General features: G+C 40.6%; 1 protein-coding gene and 1 long non-coding RNA gene across 2 annotated transcripts; both read left to right on the top strand.

Moving 5' to 3' along the window:
- Positions 1 to 215: 215 nt before the first annotated feature.
- LOC138978287 (uncharacterized) lies at positions 216 to 1,399 on the top strand. Its single transcript, XR_011459635.1, has 2 exons — positions 216 to 424; positions 1,170 to 1,399. It is a non-coding gene; the product is annotated as an uncharacterized lncRNA (long non-coding RNA).
- Positions 1,400 to 5,226: 3,827 nt separating this feature from the next.
- Positions 5,227 to 27,356, top strand: LOC138978282 (uncharacterized). The gene is made up of 12 exons (XM_070350960.1): positions 5,227 to 5,369; positions 7,815 to 7,938; positions 8,942 to 9,069; positions 9,379 to 9,498; positions 10,415 to 10,494; positions 10,912 to 11,566; positions 12,418 to 12,491; positions 13,626 to 13,709; positions 14,829 to 14,967; positions 16,070 to 16,192; positions 18,360 to 18,490; positions 19,266 to 27,356. Exons 1-12 carry the CDS (start codon positions 5,294 to 5,296, stop codon positions 19,404 to 19,406), a joined length of 1,875 nt encoding a protein of 624 aa, XP_070207061.1. The 5' UTR covers positions 5,227 to 5,293; the 3' UTR covers positions 19,407 to 27,356.
- The last annotated feature ends 308 nt before the right edge of the window (positions 27,357 to 27,664 follow it).

A 27,664-nucleotide genomic window follows, 5' to 3' on the forward strand; every position in this document is an offset into this window, starting at 1 on the left:
GACGTGGCATACACCCGTATGGGAGGTAACTCCCGGTGTACTGGCCCATTACCAAAGCTACTTTCACTTTCGTTTTGGTGATGGGGTTGCTTCCCTTTAAATTCTTTAGCCGGGTAAGCGTTTTTCAGTGATAAGCATCTCAGGTGACTCAATGCTAATGTGATTCGGGTAAGTATATTAATTAAATGATAATTTATTTAGGAAATTTTCCAATAAAGAAAGACAGAAGTTCTTACACTAATTTCATAATTAACCATAAGTTATAACAATACTGTTATGTTTGCAGACCTCCCGAAAAAATTGGCATTACATGCATCACGCAGCTCCCATAATTTGAAAGCGTCTGCCTAAACACGGATATGCTGGAGACGGCATATTACCAGTACCGGGAGGAGCATGGGTTTTTACAGGCTCCTCTTAAGGAGTAAGTGACACACCTATCTTTCTTTACCAAGCATGTGCTTGTCACATCATCGTGATGTGTTGGCAGATACTTCTAGGTCTGTTCCACATGACAAATGTACCCCGTACACCCATCCATTCACACACCTGAAGAAGAAGGTGACAGACGATTTTTTTTAATTTGCAGGTTTAAAGCAATCCTTGTTTTTCATGTCTTAAAAACTTTTTCTTCTCACAAAGTTGAAAGTTGGTCCATTAAAAAAAACCATTAAATTAAAAGATAAGACATACAAGTGCACACATAGTATTTCCTCTTCTTGTCGATCACGCGTCTATATTGTGATGTGTTTGACATGGTATGATGCATATAATATATTATATACAAACCAGTAAATATTATTTTGTTATCCTCGGATCTCTCCACACTGAAGTCCAGAAGTGAATAATAGATTCATAGTTTATACACTTTGTGTGAAACAAGATTAACATAATGCTGGAAAGAAACACATTTTGGTAAGTACATTTTAAACATAAATAACTAGGTAAAATGAAAGATTTACATGGATCTTGTCATACTGTCACACACACGCACACACACGCACACACACACACACACACACACACAGCCAGCCAGCCATGAAACAAGCCATTCTATCAATTCACGAAAAATAAGTGTTCTTCCCCCCACTTTCCACACCTTTTGTAGGAACACCCTGCCGGACTATGCAACACACACTTATGTCACAGATTTTGTGATTATTTTTCAGGAAGTACCGCTACATAGGATTCTGACAGCTTGTGAGGTGGTGCCATGGTGTGCTAGGGAGGAAAATCAGGATACCTTTACCTTCATGTGGAGTACGGGCCATCAGATATGCATTTCCGTCTGATGTACTACAGAGGTTTTGAGTGGTCTGAGCTTGAATGAAAATGGTAACATGAAAATGTATTTATAATCTAATGCATCACTTATGAAATAAAAGAGTAAAATCTGTAATTCCTTGCAAGTGCATTTTGTTCAGTATTGTCGTTGGTGTCGACATCAGCGGGGAAAAGTGGGATCAGTTTGGTTATCTTGTACTGTATGGTGCTGCAGCTTCTTATCGGTATGGGGGGGGGGGGGGGGGGGGGGGTGATATGCAGCGGCCCAAAAGTCAGGTTTGTCACAAAATTCCTCTGGGAAGGAAGCTTCAAAGGCACCTGGATCCTTTGTCAGCTTCTCAAACAGACGTTGAAGCAATCTTGACACGTGACCTGTAAATGTAACAGTGGATAGCTCAGGATGAGATAGTCGTGAAAAGGCATTATTAGCACGGAACCAAGTACAGCTTTTATGCTTGCAAAAATGCATTTTAGGAAGAATGCTGCAGTTCTAGCGAATACCGAACTGAACAAAATTAAATGTAATATTTCTCTCTCTGTCTTTTCCCTCTTCAGTTGTGTGTGTGAGTGTGTGTTTGGGTAAATTGCCAGAATTCTGGAGTATAAGAAAAGAAGAGGATTTTCATTTGTGTGTGTGTCTGCTAAAAACCAGCAGTCAGTAATTACCCTGCATGTAACTTACCATAAGCTCGTGGCCCTTTGCACTTCCTCACACTGTACTCTCCTTTCTTTCCTTTTGGGAATGTGATGGACAACGTCGGATTTCCTTCTTCATCAAGCGCATCACCCCTGTCCCCATTTTCATTGTAATGCAGAGTGGCAAGGAACAGCCTGAAAACAGGATACAAATTTAAATGCACTGAATTAATGACTCTCACTCTCAGTCATAATTCCACGCTTTACTAAATATTAGACAGATACCTCATTCAAAATCACTCTGCACACCCCCCCCCCCCCTCCATGTGTATTTATTGTATAATTCTCATTAATAGATCTTATCCCAAAAAAAGCATAACTGAATGTGTAAATTGTACTATTGTTTGTTCATCTATTAGTTGCCTCCCTTCAAATTTATTTTTGAACAATTCCGAGAATACAATTTTAACTATAACTCAATGTCATACATAAAACAAGGAAGATAAATTGTGTAGAGATCTCAATTCCTTATTTTCAATTTTTTTTTTTAAAGGATATCACTATGCAATGTCATTAACAATTGCATCAAAATTATCTCCCTTGATCTCTCTTGCACAAGACATTTGTTTCAACTACATGTACATTTATTTGTTTGTTAGATTTGGGAGATTTTACAGGAATGAATCTAACAATCAATGGCCTAGATATTTCTACATTGTAAAAACAAATCTGCTGGAGGTATGATGTGTGTTTATGTGTGTTTTGAGTGTGATTGTGTGTGTGTGTATATGTGAATGTGACTGCGTGTGAATGTGTGTGTGTGTGTGTGTCCGTCCGTCTATGTGTCAATCTGGATCAAAGTGTATGTGCATGTCTATGCGTATGTGTGGTGTATGTGTCTGTCCGTCTGTCTCTGTGGTTCTGGATCAAAGAAAGTGTATATGCATGTCTATGGGTGTGGTTGTGTGTGTCTGTGTCTGTTTGTGTGTTTGTGTGTGTCTTTCTGTGTGTATCTCTTCGTTATTATTCTATTGGCAAGACAGAGAGAGAAATCAGAAATCAGAATTTTTGAGAGTCTCAGTCTCCCTCCTACACATATTCACACGGACACACATACCTTACATAAACGATGGAGATGCAACGCACTACGTCTGCCGTTAAATTTAATCATGCACCGCCAACAGAAACATAACGATCACTTGCCTTTATCACTTTTCTTTTCCGTCGACTTTGAGTCTTTCTCCGGTTCGACACTTCTTCGTCAGCCGTCTCAACTGTCTTTTATGCAGCATTCAAATTCTTCTTCACATTGATAAACGTTAGAGGAATCCCTGACGGGACAGAATCCTCCAACTGACAATCTCCGACTCGGACGATAACCGAGTTCGGATTCGAACAAGGGAGCTGTGAACTGTTCTGCAAATGCATCATCTGCAAAATGGTGTCCACTCGTTGGTTGTGAATAAACCGTTTCCACAAAGTCAATCCAAGCTTTCCTTCTGTGAAAGACTTGAGGGAACCCGTGAGTAAGCTTACTTATTCCCGGCATGTTTGCATGGATAGTATTGCAACCGTAAACGACGCAGAAACGATCTACTCATGCTGACTCGTGTTTGCAGAAAGTTAGATCTAGATCCATGGAGAGGGCGCTGCTTCCGCTCCCACTCCCATTCCCATCTCTACGTCATCTGCCGACGTTTCTATTTTTAGCATCATCGTCTTGTTTCAGCTGAAGGCTGGCAGGTGCGAGCTTTTACGGACTTTTCCCACTCGCTGCGTCTGCTCCTCGCATCTTCGGGCCTTTGAAGGGGTGGGAATGGAATGCATCTGGGTGTATGTTTGCGTTGGTAATAAGGGTTTTGGGTTGAAAAATGGGGTTTAGATACACTTTAACATAGCTGAATGTAAACGACAAACAAGTCGCGTAAGGCGAAATTACTACATTTAGTCAAGCTGTGGAACTCACAGAATGAAACTGAACGTAGTCCGCCGCTAGTGGCAGTGAAAGTGACGAGCCTGTTTGGCGCGGTAGCGGTTGCGCTGTGCTTCATAGCACGCTTTACTGTACCTCTCTTCGTTTTAACTTTCTGAGCGTGTTTTTAATCCAAACATATCATATCTATATGTTTTTGGAATCAGGAACCGACAAGGAATAAGATGAAATAGTTTTTAAAACGATTTCGGACATTTAATTTTAATCATAATTTTTATATTTCTAATTTTCAGAGCTTGTTTTTAATACGAATATAACATATTTATATGTTTTTGGAATCAGAACATGATGAAGAATAAAATAAAAGTAATTTTGGATCATTTTATAAAAACATAATTTTAATTACAATTTTCAGATTTTTAAGCCTCCATGGTGAAATGCAATACCGAAGTCCGGCCTTCGTCGAAGATTGCTTGGCCAAAATTTCAATCAATTTGATTGAAAATTGAGGGTGTGACAGTGCCGCCTCAACTTTTACAAAAAGCCGGATATGACGTCATGAAATACATTTATCGAAAAAATAAAAAAAAACGTCTGGGGATATCATACCCAGAAACTCATGTAAAATTTCATAAAGATCGGTGATGGTCCAGTAGTTAACTCTGAATCGCTCTACACACACACGCACAGACACTCCCACACACACACACACATACACCACGACCCTCGTCTGGATTCCCCCTCTATGTTAAAGGTGGTCGTCTACATTTTTGCTTTTTTTCAATAATCTTATGGTTAGATTTCGATACAATATTATGTCAAATGATGAATGAACCGTGGGAAAAAAAGTTATAGAAAAAAAAATATGTAAAAAAATATTTTATTTTTGGGTAGCGTGACTCACGCTTCCAATATTTTGTTTTCTGTTTGCTGAGAACATGTGCTTTGCCTAAAAATACTGACCAATCAAATTCATGTCACTATGCTTATAGCCACGCCCAAACAAGTGCAGCAACAGTTTGACACTGGAGCGCTGACGCACGAAATGCACGGGATTTGAGAGGAGTTTTGCGCTTGGCATTTTCCAAATAAGGATATCCTACTATGAGTACTACTCTGGAATACTACATACAATGAATTTTCAAACGGCTACACTAGCGGGCTTCGTCTTTCCTGGTCAAATGGTGATTTCGGTAAAAAAAATGTAGACAAGGACCTTTAAAACATTTAGTCAAGTTTTAGACATTTAGACTAACAAACAAATGGAAAAAAAGATAGGATGGGGCCCAGGAGTAGCGTTTGACGAGGCAGGGTGTCTGGGATAGCTCAGCGAAAACAAGAACATACACGGGACGTAACTCTGAAGGCTCGCGACTAAAGATGGCGTCATCAGCTGAGCGGCATAGCAGACGACACGCACATGATGGAAGATTGTGAGCGATGTCACCTGAGACAAAGAAGAAATTGACGTATGCCATATTGGGAATCGTCTACTTTGCTGGCGGCATTGAATATGGTACGATTACTTGTTTGATCATCGTGTCCGCCAAGCGGTCATGTTAAATAGTTGTGCGCCGTCATTTTCTATTTCGAAATTTAAAGTTGTTGATGTGTGACTGTGAACTAGCGTGAAGATGGAATTCACGTTCACTTTGTAATTGAAAATGTTTTTCATACACTTGAACTGATTTACGCACGCAATGTTAAGACGACTTAGAGTATCAATTCTCTTTGTCAATGTCGATCGCTATTTTTGTCTTAAAGATCAGTTTTTCTTTTTCGGAATCAGGCGGGACAGGGGTAGGTGTGGAGGATTGTGCCCTTTGTGGGAACGAAATGAAAGAGAGAAGGGAGGCGGATGAGGAAGAGGCAAGATGGTCAGATGCAGTGTTCTGTAACGACCCCTCTGTTTTAGAACTTGAAATAATCTGAGGAAGTAAGTTTGAAAAGATCCATGAAATGGGTATGAATTGATAGGTCTGGCAAAGAAAAAATATGAATAAATTGTACTTGTATCTTAAATGATAGCGAGTTTGCAATCTGACACACAGAGATTTCAGCATATGAAGCCGAACACAGGTTAGTTTTAACTGAGTGCATGTGTAAACCGCCAGAAGTTACACTTGCAGTTGCACACTTTAGCGAAGGCTGTTCCATGGTTTCACGTGATCAACATAGCTAAGTGGCCTCAGGCTATAGACATCCTCAAATTATTAATACAACAAGCAACTTAGTTAATGCATGTGATGTTACACTACAGGAAGGAAATTAAGTTATTTTTAGCTGTGCATCATTTTGTGAAATAAAAACAAGAACACTTCATTGTGTGACTCGACTTTGCCCTCATCATCTCACATGGATCACATGCAGTTATGTTTCTTCAAGTGTTTATACAATAACCTGCTTGCATGCATAGAAAGAAAAAGAATCCCAGAAACTGGTATGTGGTTAGCATTATACCAGGTCTCTGTTAATGTTTTTATGTACAGTGGAACCCCCCTTTTAAGACCTCCACAAATCTGAGAAAATATCAGGTCTTAAAAAGGAGGGAGTCTTAAAATGGGGGTAGATTTACAGAGGTTGTGAACAGAAAGTCTGAGAAAACAGGGTCTTAAAAGGGAGGGAGTCTTACATTGCGGGTCTTAAAAGGGAGGTTCCACTGTATGTGCTCAGCATTATACCATGGGTTAATGTTAATGTTTTCATGTACAACTTTTCTTGGATTTTTTTTATATTTGTAATGACATTGTTTTTGTTTGTTCGTTCATGGGCTGAAACTCCCATGGCTTTTACGTGTATGACCGTTTTTACCCCGCCATTTAGGCAGCCATATGCCGCTTTCGGAGGAAGCATGCTGGGTATTTTCGTGTTTCTATAACCCACCGAACTCTGACATGGATTACAGGATCTTTTTCGTGCGCACTTGGTCTTGTGCTTGCGTGTACACACGGGGGGTGTTCGGACACCGAGGAGAGTCTGCACACAAAGTTGACTGAGAAATAAATCTCTCGCCGAACGTGGGGACAAACTCACGCTGACAGCGGCCAACTGGATACAAATCCAGCGCGCTACCGACTGAGCTACATCCCCGCCCTTGTAATGACATATATATATAATGTATATACATGTACAGGAATTTAAAAAAAAAAAGATAATGAACAGCAATTCACCAATCATGCCTTCAGACAGTAATTGTTTCCTTGGTTTCTTATGGGCACATGAAACATTTATCTCCCCCTTCTTACCCTTTTAGATAATTAAAACCACAGACACTGAGATCTCCCGCAGTGGGGCACTGCGGTTATGAAATTAAAGGCCCCTCCTGTTTTTGGAACCGCAGGAGCTTTCTAGTTTGCTGTTAGGTAGATTTTTGGTTCCTCTTTCCTGTCATGCTCTCTTTTTCTTCATGAATTCTTTTCTTTTTTCTGCCTTCTTGCTCATTCACCTGTATTTTTTCCAAAAATCTCTTCTCTTGCCGCTTGTCTCGCGATTCATGTATAGTTTAATCTGTTAGTGTTCTGATGTAAGTCCAGCAGTAGATAGGTTAAGCCTATTTTAACATACTGGAAACTGGTAATCTTCCAGTAGGTATTAATTTAGTTTTACTAAAGCCTGCTGGGACACAAGTAATGGGTTAGTGCATTTGTAAACAGGAATCGCTTGACAAGTGGCCCCCTTCATCCCCCCCTTCCTCGTCCTGATATGGCTCTGCGTAGTCGGCTGGACGTTAAGCAACAAATAAACAAACAAACAAACACTGAGATCCCATGGTTTGGCATTGGGGTGGGGGTAAGGGTCTCCTGAGCCTTATTACTGTGTATAAGATGTGATAAGGATTAGAAGATCCCATCCCGACTCCTAACAAGTGTTCTTTGTCTGAAATTGAAACTTACCAAGTCATAAGATGAACCTTCAGATTTAACACATAAAGTTGCTTTATATTCACGGATATTCTTTTCAGGGGTGAGTGTACCGAGAGGCTGGTTGCACTGGCGAAAGCGAGATCAAACGCCAGATCATGTGGTGGGATTGGTTGTTGCTGCTTACAGCCTTGCCACTTTTTTTGTGGCACCTTTCATGGGCAGGTGAGTTAAATGTATGGGGTGATGCGCATGCATGCGCGCACACAGGTAGAACAAGAAATCCATGCTTATGCATGCAGAAATGCAAGTGTATGTTTTCTCCTTCTCAGAATTCTACTCAATCGATATCTGTCTGTCTGTCTGTCTGTCTGTCTGTCCACCTCTTTGTGTGTATGCATCTCCGTCTCTTATAATATCTACACAGAATGTGTGAATGAGTCTTCCCATGCCAAAAGCTGCAGGGAGCCGGAGGTTCAGACAAATACATTCACACATGCGTGGAAAAAAAAAAAAGAGTACATTTTAAGGGGCTTATTGTCCGTCAGGTCTTAATTGCCTATATTGGACATGAATTGGTTTATACGATTCGAGTTTTTACGCCCTCACGGCTTTTGATGTATGCGTGTTTAGGTGGTATCAGCCATCTGCACTTATGGTAGAATGACCAAGATCTTTAACGTGCCATTGTGGTGACACGGGGGTGGGAGATGGATACCGTCTCTGGGTCTGCGCATAAAGTTGACCCGTGTCCGTCCCGGCCCGGATTCGAACCAGCGACCTTTCGATCACAAGTCCAGTGCTCTACCACCTGAGCTACCCGGATGCACACACAGATGTATGCATGCGCACACACACTCTGCCTCCTTCCTGGTTACACTACACACAAGATTTAAGGCGCCTGGCGGCCCTTAATAGAGCTTCGGGATTGCAAAGTCTTTTTACTGAAAACTCACTGCTAAAGCTTTGTGCAGCCATCTTCGCGAAGTATACTTCGCGTAGTCAACTTCGCCCAGTTAAGCACAGACTTTAGGACCTTATTTTCCTCTTTTTCCCCATACAACTAGACAACAACAACCAGCTTACCTAAAATATATCTCCCTCTGCTTTGTTTACAACTTACATTTTGTTTGTGGGTTTTTTTGTGGTCATTATATTTTGTATATATAAGTTAGATTAAAATGGCAGGGACATCTGATGGCAGCTTGTCTTGCACCTCATGTTACAGATGGGTTGACCGTCCAGGCAGAAGCAAGTCAGTGCTGGTCATTGGAACCTTGCTGCACATAGTGGGGGCTGTTCTGGAATTCTTCCTCACTCAGCAGTGGACAAACATTGTGGCCAGGTTCCTGTCAGGTGGGTTTGTGTCCAAATGTTGGTTTGTGTCCAAATGTTACATTAATTGTCCTTTTTTTTCTTTGATAACTTTGAGTTGATCATTGCATTTGAAAAAAACTTGATGTCAACCTTGATACTAACGGTTTTCCTTGTTGTAAATGTAGTTTGTTTGTTATGAAAATAATAGAAAATTAAAATCAGGACTTTCTGTAGTTATCGCTGTGTCCCCACTTCCAGTTACCCATTTCAGATGTCAGCTAGCTGTCAAAAAAATGTGTTTCCACCGTATAGAATTAATGATGAGTTTGTTTTAAAAACAAATTGCAGGTCTTGGGGGCGGTATTGATGCAGTTGTTCTGTCAGAAACATCTCGCTACACATCACGTTCTAGGAGAACTTCAGCCATGGCATTACTTGTTGGCGTCAGGTTTTTCGGCCATTTGATAGGTGAGTCTACAGAAAATGTTTAAACAGATGTGTAATAATGTAAGCAGTTTTTTTTTTCACTAACAAATTGAAAACAGAGGGTATGTGTGCAGTACATATACAGTGGAAGTCCCATTTCAAGACCTTGAACAATCTGAAAAAATAAGGTCTTAAATAGGAGGTAAATTTACAGAGGTTGTAAACAGAAAATCTGAACATGTAAGGTGTGACAAGTGGTAAAGTCTTTAAACAGGTGGTTGGGAGTCTTAAGGCCAAAACAAAAAAATATAGGTGTGGTTAAGGTAACATAGCCACAAAAAAAGTAGGGTAGGAAGGTAGGCAATCACTTTTATTTTTTTTACTTTTTTTTCTAATGTGTACAAATTAAACCTACTTGACAGACAGGGAAATAAGTGTGCGACTCGAGCGCTGTCGCTTTCATTGCGTTTTCTGCACTCGTTTTTTGTGTGTTTTTTTGTTTTTTTTTTTTTGACAAATGTAATAAAAAGTTATAAGGTCGGCCCCTAAAAATAGGGTAGGTCGGGTTACCGTAACCACACCCTTTTTTTTTTTTAGGCCTGGCTTGTTTCTCTCTTTTAGTTAACCCTGTGGTTACTCGTTACTCAGCGTTGGCTGAACATTTTTCCAGAGATCCAGCCTTCTGGTTTAATGTCGTTAGATTGGCCAAAGCATTCTTTTATAGACCCAAGTAGCCCAATATGATTGCACATACTGTAAGTATGCTTTTTAAAATTAGATTGAAAAAAAAAACATCTTAAAAATTAAGAGAAACATGTCCAAATTATGAATTGAGAAGGCATACATCTGAGTATTTAGATTTGTGTGTGTTTATGCTTTCCAAAAATAGTTGCATAATTAAGATTATGTGAAAAATAGATTGAAGTGTTTGATATATATTTCTATTGTTCATTTTCAGTGCCAGGTTTAGATGCCTTGCTATGGAAGGAGGTGCTGGAATATATACCGCTACCACAAAGAAGAACAGCTGCTTCAGGGGTGAGAGCCAACCCGTATCATTGTATCGTACAAATGTATGGCACGACGCTGGCACATACACGTTTTTCTAGCATATTTGACACATTCTTGCTGACATCACACACATGTTTAAAAGACTGCCATGTATGACATACACAAAAGAGCAGGGTTTGGCGCCATGTCAATAATGGACCATAGATGCACATAGGACTTTGGTCGCTGTGTTGAATCAGACAAGAAAGGTTTCTTGTGCAATGTTCTGAATTTATACTGTACATGTATATGGAAAACAGCCATAAGTAGTTTTCTTCTCCTCCCTAGTTTGAGTTTGATTACCCCTTTCTCCTCCCACCATCACCACCACCTCCTGCACCCACTTGAGGTCAGAATCCTCCTTGGTTTTGTGTATGTTAAATTCTTTTTGTTTGTTTCTTGCAGATGTTCCTGTTGATTCTGTGGGCGCTAGTGCTGCTCCTGATAATTCTATTTTACACAGAGCTGTGTCGTCTGCAGCCTATCGCCTCTAGTCCTACCTCTCCCAACATTGTATACAGCCAGAAGTACTCAGACCCTCAGCGGCCAAACGCCTATGTCACCGGAACGGTTAGTTCCGCCCTGGGTGAGAGCTATGATATCGTCAGCGACGGGGTTAGCTACTCGTCCAGTCAACCTGTGTCCATTCCAGCATCCTTGACCAGCTCACAGTGCTCGGAACACGAGCAGATGCTCGCAAGGTCTTCAGAAATGATTGAAGAAGCGGAGAAGTACATTCAGAAAGCCGCTGCCGAGCAGGCTTCTCCTGTGAGCGCGACCAAGCCTTTTGTGATAGAACCGACACGGGAGAGTTATCAGCATCAGCTTTCATGGGAGCAGAGTGAAATTACGAGTGATCAAATGTCCACGTCATTTAATGTTGACGATGATGGGAGGAAACGTTCCGAGTTGAAAAGAGGGGCTGGTGTGGAAGAAGGGGATGTTTCAATAACGCTTTCGTCTGGGACGTTTGATCAGAACAGTTATGTTCAGCGGTATGGTACATTGCCTCGGAGGCTTCATGTACATCTGGAATCCATCTTCTACTCCATGTTTGAAGGTTGGTGTCACCTTGTTTTTTTCTGTCTGTGAGAGGAAGAGGGGGAGGGAGGGATTGTGTGTGTGTGTCTGTATGTGTTCGTGTGTGTGTGTGTACGTGTGTCTGTGTGTGTGGTTAGTAGCCTGAAAGAAATTTCACTAAGACTCAAACAATTTTAAAGCCATGTTTGTCTTCTTTCCATTTCAGGGTAAACTTAAGATTCAGTCAGCACACAGACATTGAGAAACGTTGAAAATGAGTACATCTACATTGCGAATACTTATGGTAGCATGAAACTGAAGGTTTACATTTCAAATAAGTTTTCTGTGGCCATTCTCCAAGTACACATTGATGCATTTTATTACCTGAAGATGGTTCATCTTCTTTCTTTCAGACGTGAAGACATTTGGACAGCTTGTAGCATTGGTTTGGCTCATATTTGTGCAAGTCTGTTGGCATGGAGAATTAAACTGAGTCTTGGAGGGGAGATAATTATGTGTTCCACTTTAGGCCAAACAAAAAAATAGGTGTGGTTACGGTAACATAGCCAAAAAAAATAGGGTAGGAAGGTAGGCAATCATTTTTTTTTTTTTTAAACTTTTTTTTCTAATGTGTACACCTACTTGACAGGGAAATAAGTGTGCGACTCGGACGCTTTCGCTTTCATTGCGTTTTCTGCACTCGTTTTCTTGTTTTTTTCTTTCTTTTTTTTTACAAATGTAATAAAAAGTTATAGGGTCGGCCCCTAAAAATAGGGTAGGTCGGGTTACCGTAACCACACCTATTTTTTTTTTAGGCCTTATCATAAGGAATTTTCAATGGATTTTTTGTGTTCACAAACTGTCTAATGTGTCACTTTTCTTTTCAACCAGAATTCATCCGTGATGATATTGTGGCACTGCTTGCTATTTTGATGTCCGGCACTTTCTCACACCTGTGTTTTCAGGTAAGTCAACAGTGCGAGAATGCAGGTTTTTCAGAATCATGCTTTGACTATTTTTTTTTCTCCTGGGACAGGAATGTTGTCTTGTAACATGAAGGGTGAAAAAGGAATTGGATTGCTTCACTATTTTTTGTGGCTATTTTGTTTTAAGAAAAAATTTGCAGTTTAGGCTGCTTTGATAGAATAAAAACCTGGTGCATGTAATTGGAAACGTAATTGAACAGCATTTGATATTAATAGACAATTTTTTTAAATAACTCTGTCGGGTTTGGAGGGGCAAATCACTAGCGAGGGTTGTGAAGGACAACACATGCATGTTTCCATGTACCCCCCGCGGGTTAGGGGGAAGAATTTACCGGATGCTCCCCAGCATGTCGTAAGAGGCGACTAACGGATTCTGTTTTTCTTTTTACCCTTGTTAAGTGTTTCTTGTATAGAATATAGTCAATGTTTGTAAAGATTTTAGTCAAGCAGTATGTAAGAAATGTTAAGTCCTTTTGTACTGGAAACTTGCATTCTCCCAGTAGGGTCATATATATATTGTACTACGTTGCAAGCCCCTGGAGCAATTTTTTGATTAGTCCTTTTGGGAACAAGAAACAATTAACAAGTGGCTCTATCCCATCCCCCCCCTTTCCCCGTCGCGATATAACCTTGAACGGTTGAAAACGACGTTAAACACCAAATAAAGAAAGAAAGATGTTTCCATGTGTTTCCGACAGACCCCTCGCTAGTGATTGGCCCCTTTATTGTTTGTACAAAGTTTTGCAAGAAAAGGTCACTCTCCACAACCCATACAAACCCGACACAGGTGTTTTTGGAATTTGTCTATTGGTAGAGATATCAAGTAACACTATACATTTGGTGACCCTCCACCACGAAATGAGTCACATGTCACCTCGCGGGGTTCTGCGCTAGGCTTAATAAAAGTCCGGGGAGTGTCTGGTAACAGTGTGAGGGTCACCTTAGTCACAGGCTTATAACTCAAACAGTTTTCGCTCTTTTCTAAAACGGGTTTCACCACTGGATAGAGCATAAAAAAACTCTTTAGAAAAATGTAAAAATATGAAAATCATGCAAAGGTGACATGTGACTCATTCCGTGGTGGAGGGTCACATTTTGTGTTTGGTGTTGCAGATGTTGATAACGCCAGTGACAGAGCAGTTCCTTGATGGCATGGATCTGTATGTGGTCATCATCTTTTGTGTTGCTGTCATCCTGGTGAGCAAACATTTTTAGGGGAAAAAAATGTGCGGGTGCCTTAAGATACATTTGTAAGTTTTGAACTTTTGTGTAGCATTGATGGTCACAGCTCCTTCTTCGTGTGCTTTTGAAAGGTTATTTGTGACAGCGGCATACGTTTAGATCTTGATTGCCTTATACTGTCTTTCTTCGTGCCTTAACCAGAACCTTCATATCTTGTTTCTTCTATATATTTGTGACTGAAACGGAAGTATTAATGCCTGGGAGCTGTTTTGTGAAAACTTAAAATATAACATGTCAATAACTGATTTAGTTGTAGTTTTTCCTTGTGTATACAGTGGAACTCCCTTTTGAAAGTCCCCCCTAAGCTAAGATTTCTCACCCCACCCACCCTTTTAAAGTCCCCCCTAAGCTAAGATTTCTCACCCCACCCACCCTTTTAAAGTCCCCCCTAAGCTAAGACTTCTCACCCCACCCACCTTTTTAAAGTCCCCCCTAAGCTAAGACTTCTCACGCCACCCACCCTTTTAAAGTCCCCCCTAAGCTAAGACTTCTCACCCCACCCACCCTTTTAAAGTTCCCCCTAAGCTAAGACTTCTCACCCCACCCACCCTTTTAAAGTTCCCCCTAAGCTAAGACTTCTCACCCCACCCACCCTTTTAAAATCCCCCCTAAGCTAAGACTTCTCACGCCACCCACCCTTTTAAAGTCCCCCCTAAGCTAAGACTTCTCACCCCACCCACCCTTTTAAAGTCCATCCTAAGCTAAGACTTCTCACCCCACCCACCCTTTTAAAGTTCCCCCTAAGCTAAGACTTCTCACGCCACCCACCCTTTTAAAGTTCCCCCTAAGCTAAGACTTCTCACCCCACCCACCCTTTTAAAGTCCATCCTAAGCTAAGACTTCTCACCCCACCCACCCTTTTAAAGTCCATCCTAAGCTAAGACTTCTCACCCCACCCACCCTTTTAAAGTTCCCCCTAAGCTAAGACTTCTCACCCCACCCACCCTTTTAAGATCGTAAATTTACCTCCATTCCCAGACTCCCTCCTTGTTAAGTCTTAAACCCCGCTGTTTTTGCAGAAATCTTTCAAGCAAAATGATCTTTTTGTGTTAAATGCTTTTTTTTTTTTTTTAGCTTGTGACGGTGTGTCTACTGGTGTGGGGGTTCAACCCACAAAGGCAAAGTCTTCGTATTTTGATGGTCGGAGCCTGCGTTCTCATCGGTGCCAACATTGTCTTCATGACTCTCTTGTCTCATATGGATTCAAGCGACGGTGAGAAATTCGCTTTTGCTTTTCGTTTCCCTTTGTGTTTATTTGTTTGTTAGTCCTGAAGAAGCTTCTGTGAGCGAAATTTTGATTTAGTATTGTATTGTGCTGTCCTTGTATTGGTGAGAACAGAATTCTTTTGTTTTTTAACTTCAGTCTGTCAAAGTTGAAATGGAATTGTTAGTTGGGTGTTGTTTTGTCAGTTCTTTGTAATAATAATAATAATAATAATGGACATTTGCTATAGCGCATAATCATATATATGCTCAATGCGCTTTACAATAACTAGAATTAACATAACTAATAATAAAACCATACACAATGAACAAGATCCACAATCTACATAACATAGCATACTCAGCATACTCCATGCAAGCAAACACAAAAGCTTAACACACTCCAAGCACGCAAGACCAAGCAAACAGGGTAAAGACAAAACAAAGTCATACAAGCAAAGCCATACAAGCAAAATTAATACCGAACTCCATGCAAACAATACTCAAAACTCAAAAAAACATGACAAAGCAACGGAATGAGAAAAAGCCATATATATGTTACAGTAAATTCATCAAACCAGTAAATTTGTAAATTTACTGAAATTTTCAGTAAATTTGTAAATTTCCTGGGTGTCAAACTCAGTAAATTTGTAAATTTCCTGAATTTTTCAGTAAATTGGTAAATTTACGGAGTGAATTTACAAATTGACTGGTTTGATGAATTTACTGTAACATACATACAAATTCAACAACATGGATACACGTGAAAACAGCGTTCAAGCAGCAGCTTATGTCAGTCCTTCTCCTGGTCTGTCTGCCTGTTTGTGTGTCTGACTTCTCTTCTTTATTTTCTTGTCTTCCCCCATCTATGACTATCTGTATAGCTTTCTTTTCGGTCATTTTATTTTTTATTTACTTTTTTGTTGGGGTTCCTGTGTATTTTTTTTAAAGTTTTTGTTCGGGCTTCATTGTTATGATCTTGTCGCTTTGCCAGTTTACATGGATAAACAGTCATGAAATGAAAAACATAGCTGTGAATTGTATAAGTGAGGTTTATATTTTCAATATTATGTTTGCAACATCTGCATGGTTTTTCTTTTACTTTTAACCAGAGAATGCGCAGAAGAATTGTATCCAGATTGGTGTGAGTGTTGCCTTGTACGTGATGGGACTACCGCTTCTCACTATTTGTGCCACCTCTCTCTACACCCAGTTGTCAAGACAGCAAAACCATGGTGTGTACTGCAGAGTATTTACACATTTCTTAACATACAGTGGAATCCCCCTTTTAAGACCTGAAACAGGGCGGGGATGTAGCTCAGTCGGTAGCGCGCTGGATTTGTATCCAGTTGGCCGCTGTCAGCGTGAGTTCGTCCCCACGTTCGGCGAGAGATTTATTTCTCAGAGTCAACTTTGTGTGCAGACTCTCCTCGGTGTCCGAACACCCCCGTGTGTACACGCAAGCACAAGACCAAGTGCGCACGAAAAAGATCCTGTAATCCATGTCAGAGTTCGGTGGGTTATAGAAACACGAAAATACCCAGCATGCTTCCTCCGAAAACGGCGTATGGCTGCCTAAATGGCGGGGTAAAAAACGGTCATACACGTAAAATTCCACTCATGCAAAAAACCCACGAGTGTACGTGGGAGTTTCAGCCCACGAACGCAGAAGAAGAAGAAGAAGAAGACCTGAAACCATCTGAGACAAGAGGCGAAGCCTTCAAGGCTCACGTAAGAAATCAACAAACAGTAACGCAAACTCAATCACTCCGTCACACATACACACACACACAGTAAGCATAGGTGACACGGTGCAAGAGTGCGAGACACTAGATCTAGATCTGTCTGTCTAAGTGTAGCCTACTTACGGGGACACGACTGCCAGATGGCCAGATCGACACTGCGCTTTCGACAGCGCTTCCTCGCGCAGACACTGGAAACACGCTGTGCAGATTAACCTGTAGGAAATCTCCTTTGGTATCTTCTTTATCTATTTTTCTGGAGCTACGAAACCGAAAAATGTGAAATCGTCTTCTCCGAATCGGCGAACAGCAGCTCGGTGATAACTGTATCTAAACCACAATCCTTCACGCGATCTGACCTAACCTTGACCCCTGACCTGGTCTACATACCACACACGACACAAACCAGTCAGTCAAAACCCCCCCACCCACCCGTTGTCTTTGGATACACACTTTAACTACATACGTGCCGACGAAATGTTGATCATTGCTTCAATACTTTGAAGCTGTTGCTTGAATAATAACCAGGTAAAATTAGTTTTTCGGTGTTCAGTCAAATGTAAAAAGTTTCTACCACAGACATACATACATACGCACGCACGCACGCACAGACAAAAGTTAGCATCGCATAGGCTACACTTACGTGAGCCAAAAAGCAGGTCAATTTACAGAGGTTATGAGCAGAAATATTGTAAGCAAGGTCCTAAAGGGGCTCCTCTGTGCATAGTTTACATCTCAGCACTGGAACACAATCACCAGTAAATGCAGTTGCACAAACCGACTGTCAGACAGAGACAGTCTCTGAGACAGAAATGACTAGACAGACAGATACTGAGATAGACAGGAAAGCAGGCAGAATGCAAATGCACATATGAACGTAGGAAGATATTAAAACATCAGGGGGGGGGGGGGGGGGGGGGTGGGGGGGTGGTGTCATGCTTTCAGGCTTTTTTGACTATTTCCTGATGTCATTCCTGACCACAGAAAGGCACAGAATGATCAGCTTTTGTAGATTTAAAACGACCTCTCCCCTTTCCCTCAGAGCTTTTTGCAGAACGTCTAGTGTTTTTTTGAGTCACTTGAGAAAAAGTGACTCTATGTAATCGGTCAGTGTTAGTCTGTCCAGCCGGCCGGCCGTCCGTAGACACCACCTTAACGTTGGACTTTTCTCGGAAACTATCAAAGCGATCGGGCTCATATTTTGTTTAGTCGTGACCTCCAATGACCTCTACACTTTAACGATGGTTTCGTTGACCTTTGACCTTTTTCAAGGTCACAGGTCAGCGTCAAAGGAAAAATTAGACATTTTATATCTTTGACAAAGTTCATCGGATGTGATTGAAACTTTGTAGGATTATTCTTTACATCAAAGTATTTACATCTGTAGCCTTTTACGAACGTTATCAGAAAAACAAGGGAGATAACTAGCCTTTTCTGTTCGGCAACACACAACTTAACGTTGGGCTTTTCTCGGAAACTATAAAAGTGACCGGGCTCAAATTTTATGTGAACGTGACTCATTGTGTTGTGAATAGCAATTTCTTCCTGTCCATCTGATGCCTCATATAATATTCAGAACTGCGAAAGTGACTCGATCGAGCGTTTGCTCTTCTTGTGTTGTTGTTGCTGTTGTTGAACGATCATTCCCCTTTTTGTGCAGGTCTACGCCAGGGGGTGTACCACAGCATTCTCTCCTTATCAGCAATCCTGGCTCCACTGTGGATTGAGGGAACTCTGATGCGGCCGTATCTGCACCATAGTGTCATCATTGGATTACTTCTCTTTTCCCTGGTGTGTGGGTCATTTCTTGTGTATTGAGAACCAAATTATAAAAACATAAATAAATAATGTAAATATAGTGTAAAAACAAAATACAGAATGTGTGAATGAGTTGTCCCATGCCAAAAGCTACATGGAGGTTCACACAGATACATTCATTTGCCACAAATGCACACACAGATATGCATGCGCACACACACTCTACCTCCTTCCTGGTTACACTGCATGCAAGATCTAAGGCGGCCCTTAATTAAGCCCGGGAAGTCTTTTTACCCAAAACTCAGTGCTTATAAATGGGTTGTTCATAACCTCTCTTAGTATTGTACCCACCGGACAGGCGCAGTGGCGTAGTGGATAAGACATCGGCCTCCTAATGGGAAGGTCATGAGTTCAAATCCCGGCAGCGCCCGCCTGGTGTGATAGGGATGGAGATTTTTTTTTATCTCCCAGGTCAATTAACTTATGTGCAGACCTGCTAGTGCCTAATGCCCCTTCGTGTGTACACACAAGCACAAGACTAAGTGCGCACGGAAAAGATCCTGTAATCCATGTCGGAGTTTGGTGGGTTATAGAAACACGAAAATACCCAGCATGCTTCCCTTGATATCGGCGTATGCTGCCTGAATGGCGGGGTGAAAACGGTCATACTTGTATAAATCCACTTGTGCAAAAAAACATGAGTGAATGTGGGAGTTTCAGCTCATGAACGAAGAAGAAGATGAAGAAGTACCCACTGTTTTAAGACATGATTCACTGTGCCATTTTATTATTTTCTTTTGCATTTCAGACTTTGGTTTTCTGCTCTCGCAAGAGGATAGCCCTGCTTTGTGTCTCGTCAAGAAAGAACACGACAGGCCGACAGAACTCCGTGCGAAACAGAACTTCTAACACGGAACAGAACCCAGAACAACAGCCATTACTCTCGTGATATTTCTGTGTTATTTAATTTTGTCTTTTTTCTCGTCTTTTCTTCCTTATTTTTTTTAAACTGACGGTAAGTATTATGTTTTCAAGACTTATTATCAGTGTTTTGACTGTATTTGGATTTTGTATGTAGCTGGTAATCATTGATGCCAGAAATTGTTATACACTGTACACAGAAAAGAACAAACAGGAAAGAGAACAATCTATACATGAGAGCAATGTTTGAGGGCCCAACTAGGCCACAGGAACAACTGTTTTTGAGAACCAAGAGTAATTCTTTTTGTGTGATTTGGATTTTTCCTTATGTGTTTTGGACTCTCATATCAGGACATTTAAATATTGTCATACTAGAGATTGTGGATTCAGTCTATCAAAAAGGGGAAGTCACGCCTAACTTCACCTTAGTCTGTTTGAAGTGTAGGTTGGTCAACTTCAGCTCCAGGGATCAATTTTACCTTTCAAGTACAGTGGAACCCCCTTTACAGACCTCCAAAAATCCCACAAAATCAGGTCTTTAACACTCTCTACCCCACCTATGTTGACCAAGTTCTTTTTAGCCGTGACCAGCTGTGCTGCAGCAGGTCACTGAGAATTGTAGTAACTGTGTATCAACACGCTGGAATGCAGGCGTTAGATCGACGTTACAGGAAGCGACTGAAGTGACTGTGTGTGTGTGTACGGATATATCCGTACTAAGTCAGATAGAGCCATATGAGTGGGTACGGATATATCCGTACCTGGGAGACAATGAGTTAAAGGTGGTTGTCTACATTTTTGCTTTTTTTCAATAATCTTATGGTTAGATTTCGCTGAAAAGTTATGTCAGATGATGAATGAACCATGGGGAAAAAGTTATAGAAAAAAAAAATATGTAAAAAAGATTTTATTTTTGGGTAGCATGACTCACGCTTCCAATATTTTGTTTTCTGTTTGCTGAGAACATGTGCTTTGCCTAAAAATACTGACCAATCAAATTCATGTCACTATGCTTATAGCCACGCCCAAACAAGTGCAGCAACAGTTTGACACTGGAGCGCTGTCCACGCTTTTTTTTTAAACGCACGAAATGCACGGGATTTGAGAGGAGTTTTGCGCTTGGCATTTTACTACAATGAATTTTCAAACAGCTACACTGGCTTTGTCTTTCCTGATCGAAAGGGGGTGTATTGATAATTGTAGATAATAGACTCTGCATTTTAATGGTCAAATGGCGATTTCGGTATAAAAATGTAGACAAGGACCTTTAAAAGGTGGGAGTCTTAAAATGGGGGTAAAATTGACAGAGGTCATGAGCCAAAAGTCTGAGAAAAACAGGGTCTTAAAAGGGAGGAAGTGTTATATTGGGGTTCCACTGTTATGTTATATGAAGTCTTATATCGCGCGCGTATCTCCAGACTCGGACTCAAGGCACAGGGATCTATTTATGCCGTGTGAGATGGAATTTTTTTTACACAATACATCACGCATTCACATCAACCAGCAGATCGCAGCCATTTCGGCGCATATCCTACTTTTCACGGCCTATTATTCCAAGTCACACGGGTATTTTGGTGGACATTTTTTACCTATGCCTATACAATTTTTGCCAGGAAAGACCCTTTTGTCAATCGTGGGATCTTTAACGTGCACACCCCAATGTAGTGTACACGAAGGGACCTCGGTTTTTCGTCTCATCCGAAAGATTAGCACTTGAACCCATCACCTAGGTTAGGAAAGGGGGGAGAAAATTGCTAACGCCCTGACCCAGGGTCGAACTCGCAACCTCTCGCTTCCGAGCGCAAGTGCGTTACCACTCGGCCACCCAGTCGCACTGTGTATGTACATTCATCATGCTGCCACAATATATAGAAATCAGGGATTTTTCTGCGTGGAATCGGATTCTTGACATTTGCAGTATTTTTGTCTTGTGTTGGGCTGTTGTATTTTGATTCCTGTTTGTGTTCATATTTGTTAAGTAGCTCAGTTGGTAGAGCACTGGACTTGTGATTGGAAGGTCGCAGGTTCGAATTCGGGCCGGGGCGGACACGGGTCAACTTTATGTGCAGACCCAGAATCCACGTCCCACCCCCGTGTCACCACAATGGCACGTTAAAGACCTTGGTCATTCTGCCATAAGTGCAGGTGGCTGAATACACCTAAACACGCAGACACCTGGATAGCGCGACTCCGTTGCTGCTAGCTTTCCACTGTGAGGAAGCGACCCAAATTTCCCAGCGATGGGACAATAAAGTAATGAAAATGAGAAAAAATGAAAAAATTAACATCTGATTTTTCTTTGGTGATTGTGTCTTTGGCTGTTTCCAGTTCTCTAACTTGTTGACTGGTATTCCATCTAGTCTTGTTGTTATTGATGATATTGTTTCATACAACTTTACACATGAAGTGATGACAGGTATGGTTGAGGTTGCACATTCATGTTGTTGTTGATGTTGTTGTCCTCATATCATCATTATTGTTGTTTTGCTGGCTATGACTTTGACAATCATTTTTTTTATTTTTAGAAATTTATATTTATGAATTTACATAAATTAATTTATGTTCTAAATATTTTTTGGAGAAAGACCAGAGCACAGCTAATTAAACAGCCCTAGCCACTCGCATTAACACAAATCATATGCACAACTTGCACGCATCATGCACACACCTTGTTCTCATCACCTGTTCAATACACATTCATGGGTGTTACTCTTCCGGCTTTTGCCGGATTTCCGGTTTTTGAAAAAATCTGAAGCCGGAAATTCTGGTTTTCCGGGTTTTCAAAAAAAAAAAAAAGAAAAAGCTTCGTTTCGCTAAGTTGAAATAACGAGCAGCGGTTCCGATCCGACTTTTGACACCGGTTTGCGTGCTTTCTCGGTTCGCTCCCTTGGATTTGCCGCCATCTTGCTTATTATGATTTGGTTTCGTCGGTGTCCAGAAACTTTCTTTCAAACTTGAGCATTTTGGACCCCTGCCTTTCAGGTTTTTTGATTTTTCCCAGTAACACCCATGCACATTCATAACACTTCAACATTGATGTTTTTGTCGCTGAAATTTATTTTCAGCGACTACTGATTTTGATAAAGCAAAAGCTCTACCACAGTAAAATCATGCAGAGATGACAGATGTTCAGGTTGCACATTTCCATTGTCACTGATATTGTTGTCCTTGTTTTTGGGGATGTTGCTGTTGTTTTTGTCATTGTTGTTTTTGTTGTAACTGGCCACGACTGACCAAGATTTTTTGGACAGTGTTACATATGCAGAGATAAGAGATGTTGTAGAGGTTAAAGATTTCCCTTCTTGTTATTATTGCTGATGTTGCTATCAGAGTCATTGTTGTTTAACTGGCAAATATGAATGGGATTTTTGGGTACACATTTACTCAGGCAGAAATGACAAACACTGCACATTTTCTTTCTCTCGTCTTTTTATTTTAAATATTTTTTCTTTTGTTTTGTTCTTTTTTTTAAAGGTACAGTCCTTCTTGTGTAAACAATTTGGCTCATAATCTCACACCTGTTCAGGTTTTCACTACAGATAAGAACATTCTTCCACTGAGACACATAGTAAAATTGAACTGCCTGACTGTTTCCAGTAAAGAACGGTAATTTTCTTAGGAATTACTTTTGCGAATTGACACCAGTGTCACTTACAAAATGAATTCATCACAAAAGTTTTCACCCGGCACAGAAAGCAGCTGCACAGTTGAGTTTTGTTATATGCCCTAGTAACGGGACCGGGATGGTCTTATCCCAAGTCAAAGCCTAAACAGATCTAAGATTGTGACCGTACCCAAATCGTTTTAACATGAAGGACTAGACTGAGCCTGTAATTTTTAAACTTGGTCCAAATGACTAGCCAAGCCACTTCAGCAGCATGACAAATTTTGACCGGCCATGACATCTTCTGTGACATTGTCTCTGAAGCTGAGAAATACTCATGGAGATTTGCTCATAAAGGTATTCTTTGACTTGGTTTGCATCTAAAAAACAACATAGTTTGCATATATCTAAGAAACACCTTAGTTTGCATAGATCTAAGAAACACCTTAGTTTGCATCTAAGAAACACCTTAGTTTGCCATCTAAGAAACAACTTAGTTTGCATATATGATCTAAGAAACTACTTAGTTATCATCTAAGGAACATTTTAGTTTGGGTTTGGATCTAATAAACAACTTAGTTTGCATAGATCTAAGAAACAGCTTAGTTTGCATCTAAGAAACAGCTTAGTTTGCCATTTAAGAAACAACTTAGTTTGCATCTAAGAGATATCTTGTTGGATCTTAGAAACAACTTAGTTTGCATCTAAGAGATATCTTGTTGGATCTTAGAAACAACTTAGTTTGCATAGATCTAAGAAAGACCTTAGTTTGCATCAAAGAAACAAAGGGACATAAGCGCTCCTAACATAGAGGACAAGGCTGTAGAACTAAAGTAAGTGAGGGTGCAGAACAATCTCGGCATTATTGAAATGAACAAGCGACTTTCATCCTCATCTTAAAAAAAATAAGTATTTTAGTTTGCATCTATTTTGTTAAGCAGCGACTTAAGTGTATGTATGTGTGTGTCTTAAGTAAACTACTGGAATAATTTTTTTTTAAAGACAATCATAAAACCAGTCATGCATTGTTGGTGTTGTTACTTACAGAATACAGAATCTTTAATTGCCCAAGGTTGGGAATTTGTGATGACATTGCGGTTAAGAAACATTTCAAGCTTACTTAAGCTTGCATACATATTGATATGATTTTTGTTTAAGAAAATGTTTTAATGCTGCAGTATTCTGTGCATGAAGCATCCATGTCACTTTTCTAGTCATGATAAGAAAATGATCAAAATTCTGAATGATTTTACAAGCAGCAGGTTTCTTTCATGGATATGTTTTTGCTGGTTTAATATTACTTTTTTTCCAACCCAGTACAAGACAGAAACTCTGTGTTCTTGCACACCTGAAGTGATATTGATTTGCCAAACGTTTGACTACTATGTTAGATTGTTTGTGAACATTTTGTTTTCATTGTAAAAGTATTGTTGCAAGTGCCTTGATTTTTTTTCAATTTCACCTCTTCGCTACTTTTTTCTCATGTTGTGTGTAAATAAATAATATATGGTGCCATCTAAAATCAAATGCTTCTGCAGTACATGTATCTGATTTAACCCTTAGGCTGGTTGTCGCGACATATGTTGCGCTACTTTACGTATACTGTCACCTGGTTGTCATGTCACCTGGTTGTCACAACATATGTCGCGCTACTGGCTCAGTCTGTTTGGTCGGTTCCGATTACCTCCCATGGCTGCGAAAACCTATATGACCGTTTTTTGTTATTTTTCTCTATGTTATTGTTAATTCACCAGTGGCTATGTAACATGTGTTACAGAATTGCACCAGTGTAAGGGTTAATCAAGTTTTTGTGTATACAGTTTTGTGGAGGGTAATCAGTTTGGCCCTAGTCTTTTGACCCATGCTTCTCAAGATTCTAGTTTTAGACAGTTATGGTCATACATTTTTACTACAATTACAAACCGCAACACGGTGGCCCAGTGGTAAGGCATCCGCCCAGTGAGCGGGAGGTCGTGGGTTCGAACCCCGGCCGGGTCATACCTAAGACTTTAAAATTGGCAATCTAGTGGCTGCTCCGCCTGGCCTCTGGCATTATGGGGTTAGTGCTAGGACTGGTTGGTCCGGTGTCAGAATAATGTGACTGGGTGAGACATGAAGCCTGTGCTGCGACTTCTGTCTTGTGTGTGGCGCACGTTAAATGTCAAAGCAGCACCGCCCTGATATGACCCTTCGTGGTCAGCTGGGCGTTAAGCAAATAAAATTAAAAAAAATAAAAAAAACTACAATGACATCAACAGCCCAGATTCTATGAGGCTGTATTATTGTTTTCAGTTTGATATTATAAATTACAGTATTTGTCATTTTTTTGCTGACCTGTCCCCTGTTTCTTTAACGCAAGAACAAGCGAGTGAAGCGAGGAAGCGGCGTTTCTTGGGCAAATCTCGCCGCGAGGAAAGCTAGAATTTGGCAAGAGGAAGCGAGAATGCCTTGGAAATGGCCGCCGCACTGCTGCATTTCCGATTGGCTGTTCATGGCCGTTTACCGACCAGTGCAGACGACCTTTTCGATGTCAACCAATGGTGTTTCATTCTTGTGTAGCTAGCCATTAAACTGTTTCATATTCACTCTGGCTGTCTTGCTTAGCGAGAGGCTAGCTGCAAGCCATTCTCGCGGCAAAGAAACGGATGACTGTTTCATCTTAAACAGGGCACATTAATAGTCATGTACAGGATTACCTAAGTGCCTGAGTGTATGTATGTGTGCACTGCATGTTTATAGCTGCATGTTGGTGTGTGTGTGTATATGAGAGATTGCAAGTGTGTGTGTGTATTTATATGGAAGAAACATGATTTTATGGAACAACACACTATATTCAGCTTAATATTGCATTCCAGCTTAAGAAACCATGTCTTGTTCTGGAATGTGGAAGGGTGAACCTTGGGGCAATGGAGGTACCCATGCCATATTACCACCATTGTATTCCAACAACAAAATCCATGCTGAAATTCACCGGCACAGTTGGCCTAGTGGTAAGGCGTCCGCCCCGTGATCGGGAGGTCGTGGGTTCGAACCCCGGCCGGGTCATACCTAAGACTTTAAAATTGGCAATCTAGTGGCTGCTCCGCCTGGCGTCTGGCATTATGGGGTTAGTGCTAGGACTGGCTGGTCCGGTGTCAGAATAATGTGACTGGGTGAGACATGAAGCCTGTGCTGTGACTTCTGTCTTGTGTGTGGCGCACGTTATATGTCAAAGCAGCACCGCCCTGATATGGCCCTTCGTGGTCGGCTGGGCGTTAAGCAAAAACAAACAATGCTGAAATTCACAAGTGTGTTGTTTGTCATATTAGCACAGCATTTGTTGTCTGCTGTTTATTGTCTCGAACCTGTGATTCCAAATCTTTCTATCAGGATCTTTTACAATATTGTGTATATACAGAGTGCTTGAATAAACTTTGATTCCAAGTAAAAAGTGTTTCTGTTACACGACACTTGAGATTGCCACAAGTTCTCAAACGTCGTATAGTTGTGTTCTTTTATTCTACGTCGCCCGTCTTCGCAGCAACAGAAAACAACTCGTCAAATTGAGTTTGAGGATTTATTCAGCATTCAATACATACAACTGCACAACGTAGCAGAACTCAAATAGAAGCTTTTTTTACATACAAATCGCGCTGGCATATATAGTAAATACTCAATCTCGAGAATATTCCAGACCGAACATGATACAACTACATTATACGAGCCGTGCATGGACTAAACTAGCGACATTCTCTATGACGTACATCAAAAGCGCCGACGCACTTAATCCGAACGAACGCCACGAACTCACGACTCACGTGGTAAACAACTTGTTTTGACAGGACTAGAAAGTTCACCTGCATTCTCGTCCAAGCATAAATATTGTGTTTACAAAATATAATTATATCGGTACTTTCCCACAAAGTACAAATAAGTCAACTACATGTATGCAACACACAAAACTGAACCAAAGCTCAGCAACGGTAGCGTTTCATAACAGTTTCCCTTGCACTTTTTTTTCTGATGCCGTCTGCTTCAACCCATTTGTGTTGATACTAACTTTATTTTGTGAATACATGTACCTCATTTCATCCTGAAACTGTCCTTTCTCAGTCTTTCCTCATGTTCTGAGTTTTTGTTTGCGTCCCACCTCTCCCCTCCTTTAATCAAAATTCAAATTATTCTATCTTTGCACTTGTGTTCTTTTAATGTTGTTTGTTTGAATGCGTTTTCATTGTGAATTATTCGGTCAAAGATACTGAAGAAAAGCATCACAATTATATGTGAACAGCTCAGATCATGGGTAATTTTAACACCTTCACATTTAAATGCTTATTTTATAGCCATCCATTGAATTGAGAAGAAAACAAAGCATACTAAACTGCTAAGCATGAATCAAACAATAAGAAAATAAAAAGAACCAACAGCATCGTTTTGTATGTGTGGGTAGTAAACACGTTTTATTTACAAAACACGGCGGAAAATGGCGACAAATTTGTTGCACAGCGACAGGTCACTTTCTTCAACCAAGGCCAGTACTTTCATACATGACAAAGAAAAGCAAATATGGCCTGAATAATAAAGTTATAGTGTTCCTTTGCGTGTCTTTTAACACCTTCACATTTAAATGCTTATTTTATAGCCATCCATTGAATTGAGAAGACTGAAACCAGAGACATACATATGTCTCTGCTGAAACAAAG

Source organism: Littorina saxatilis, linkage group LG10 (assembly GCF_037325665.1).
Source record: "Littorina saxatilis isolate snail1 linkage group LG10, US_GU_Lsax_2.0, whole genome shotgun sequence".
NCBI lineage: Eukaryota > Metazoa > Mollusca > Gastropoda > Littorinimorpha > Littorinidae > Littorina > Littorina saxatilis.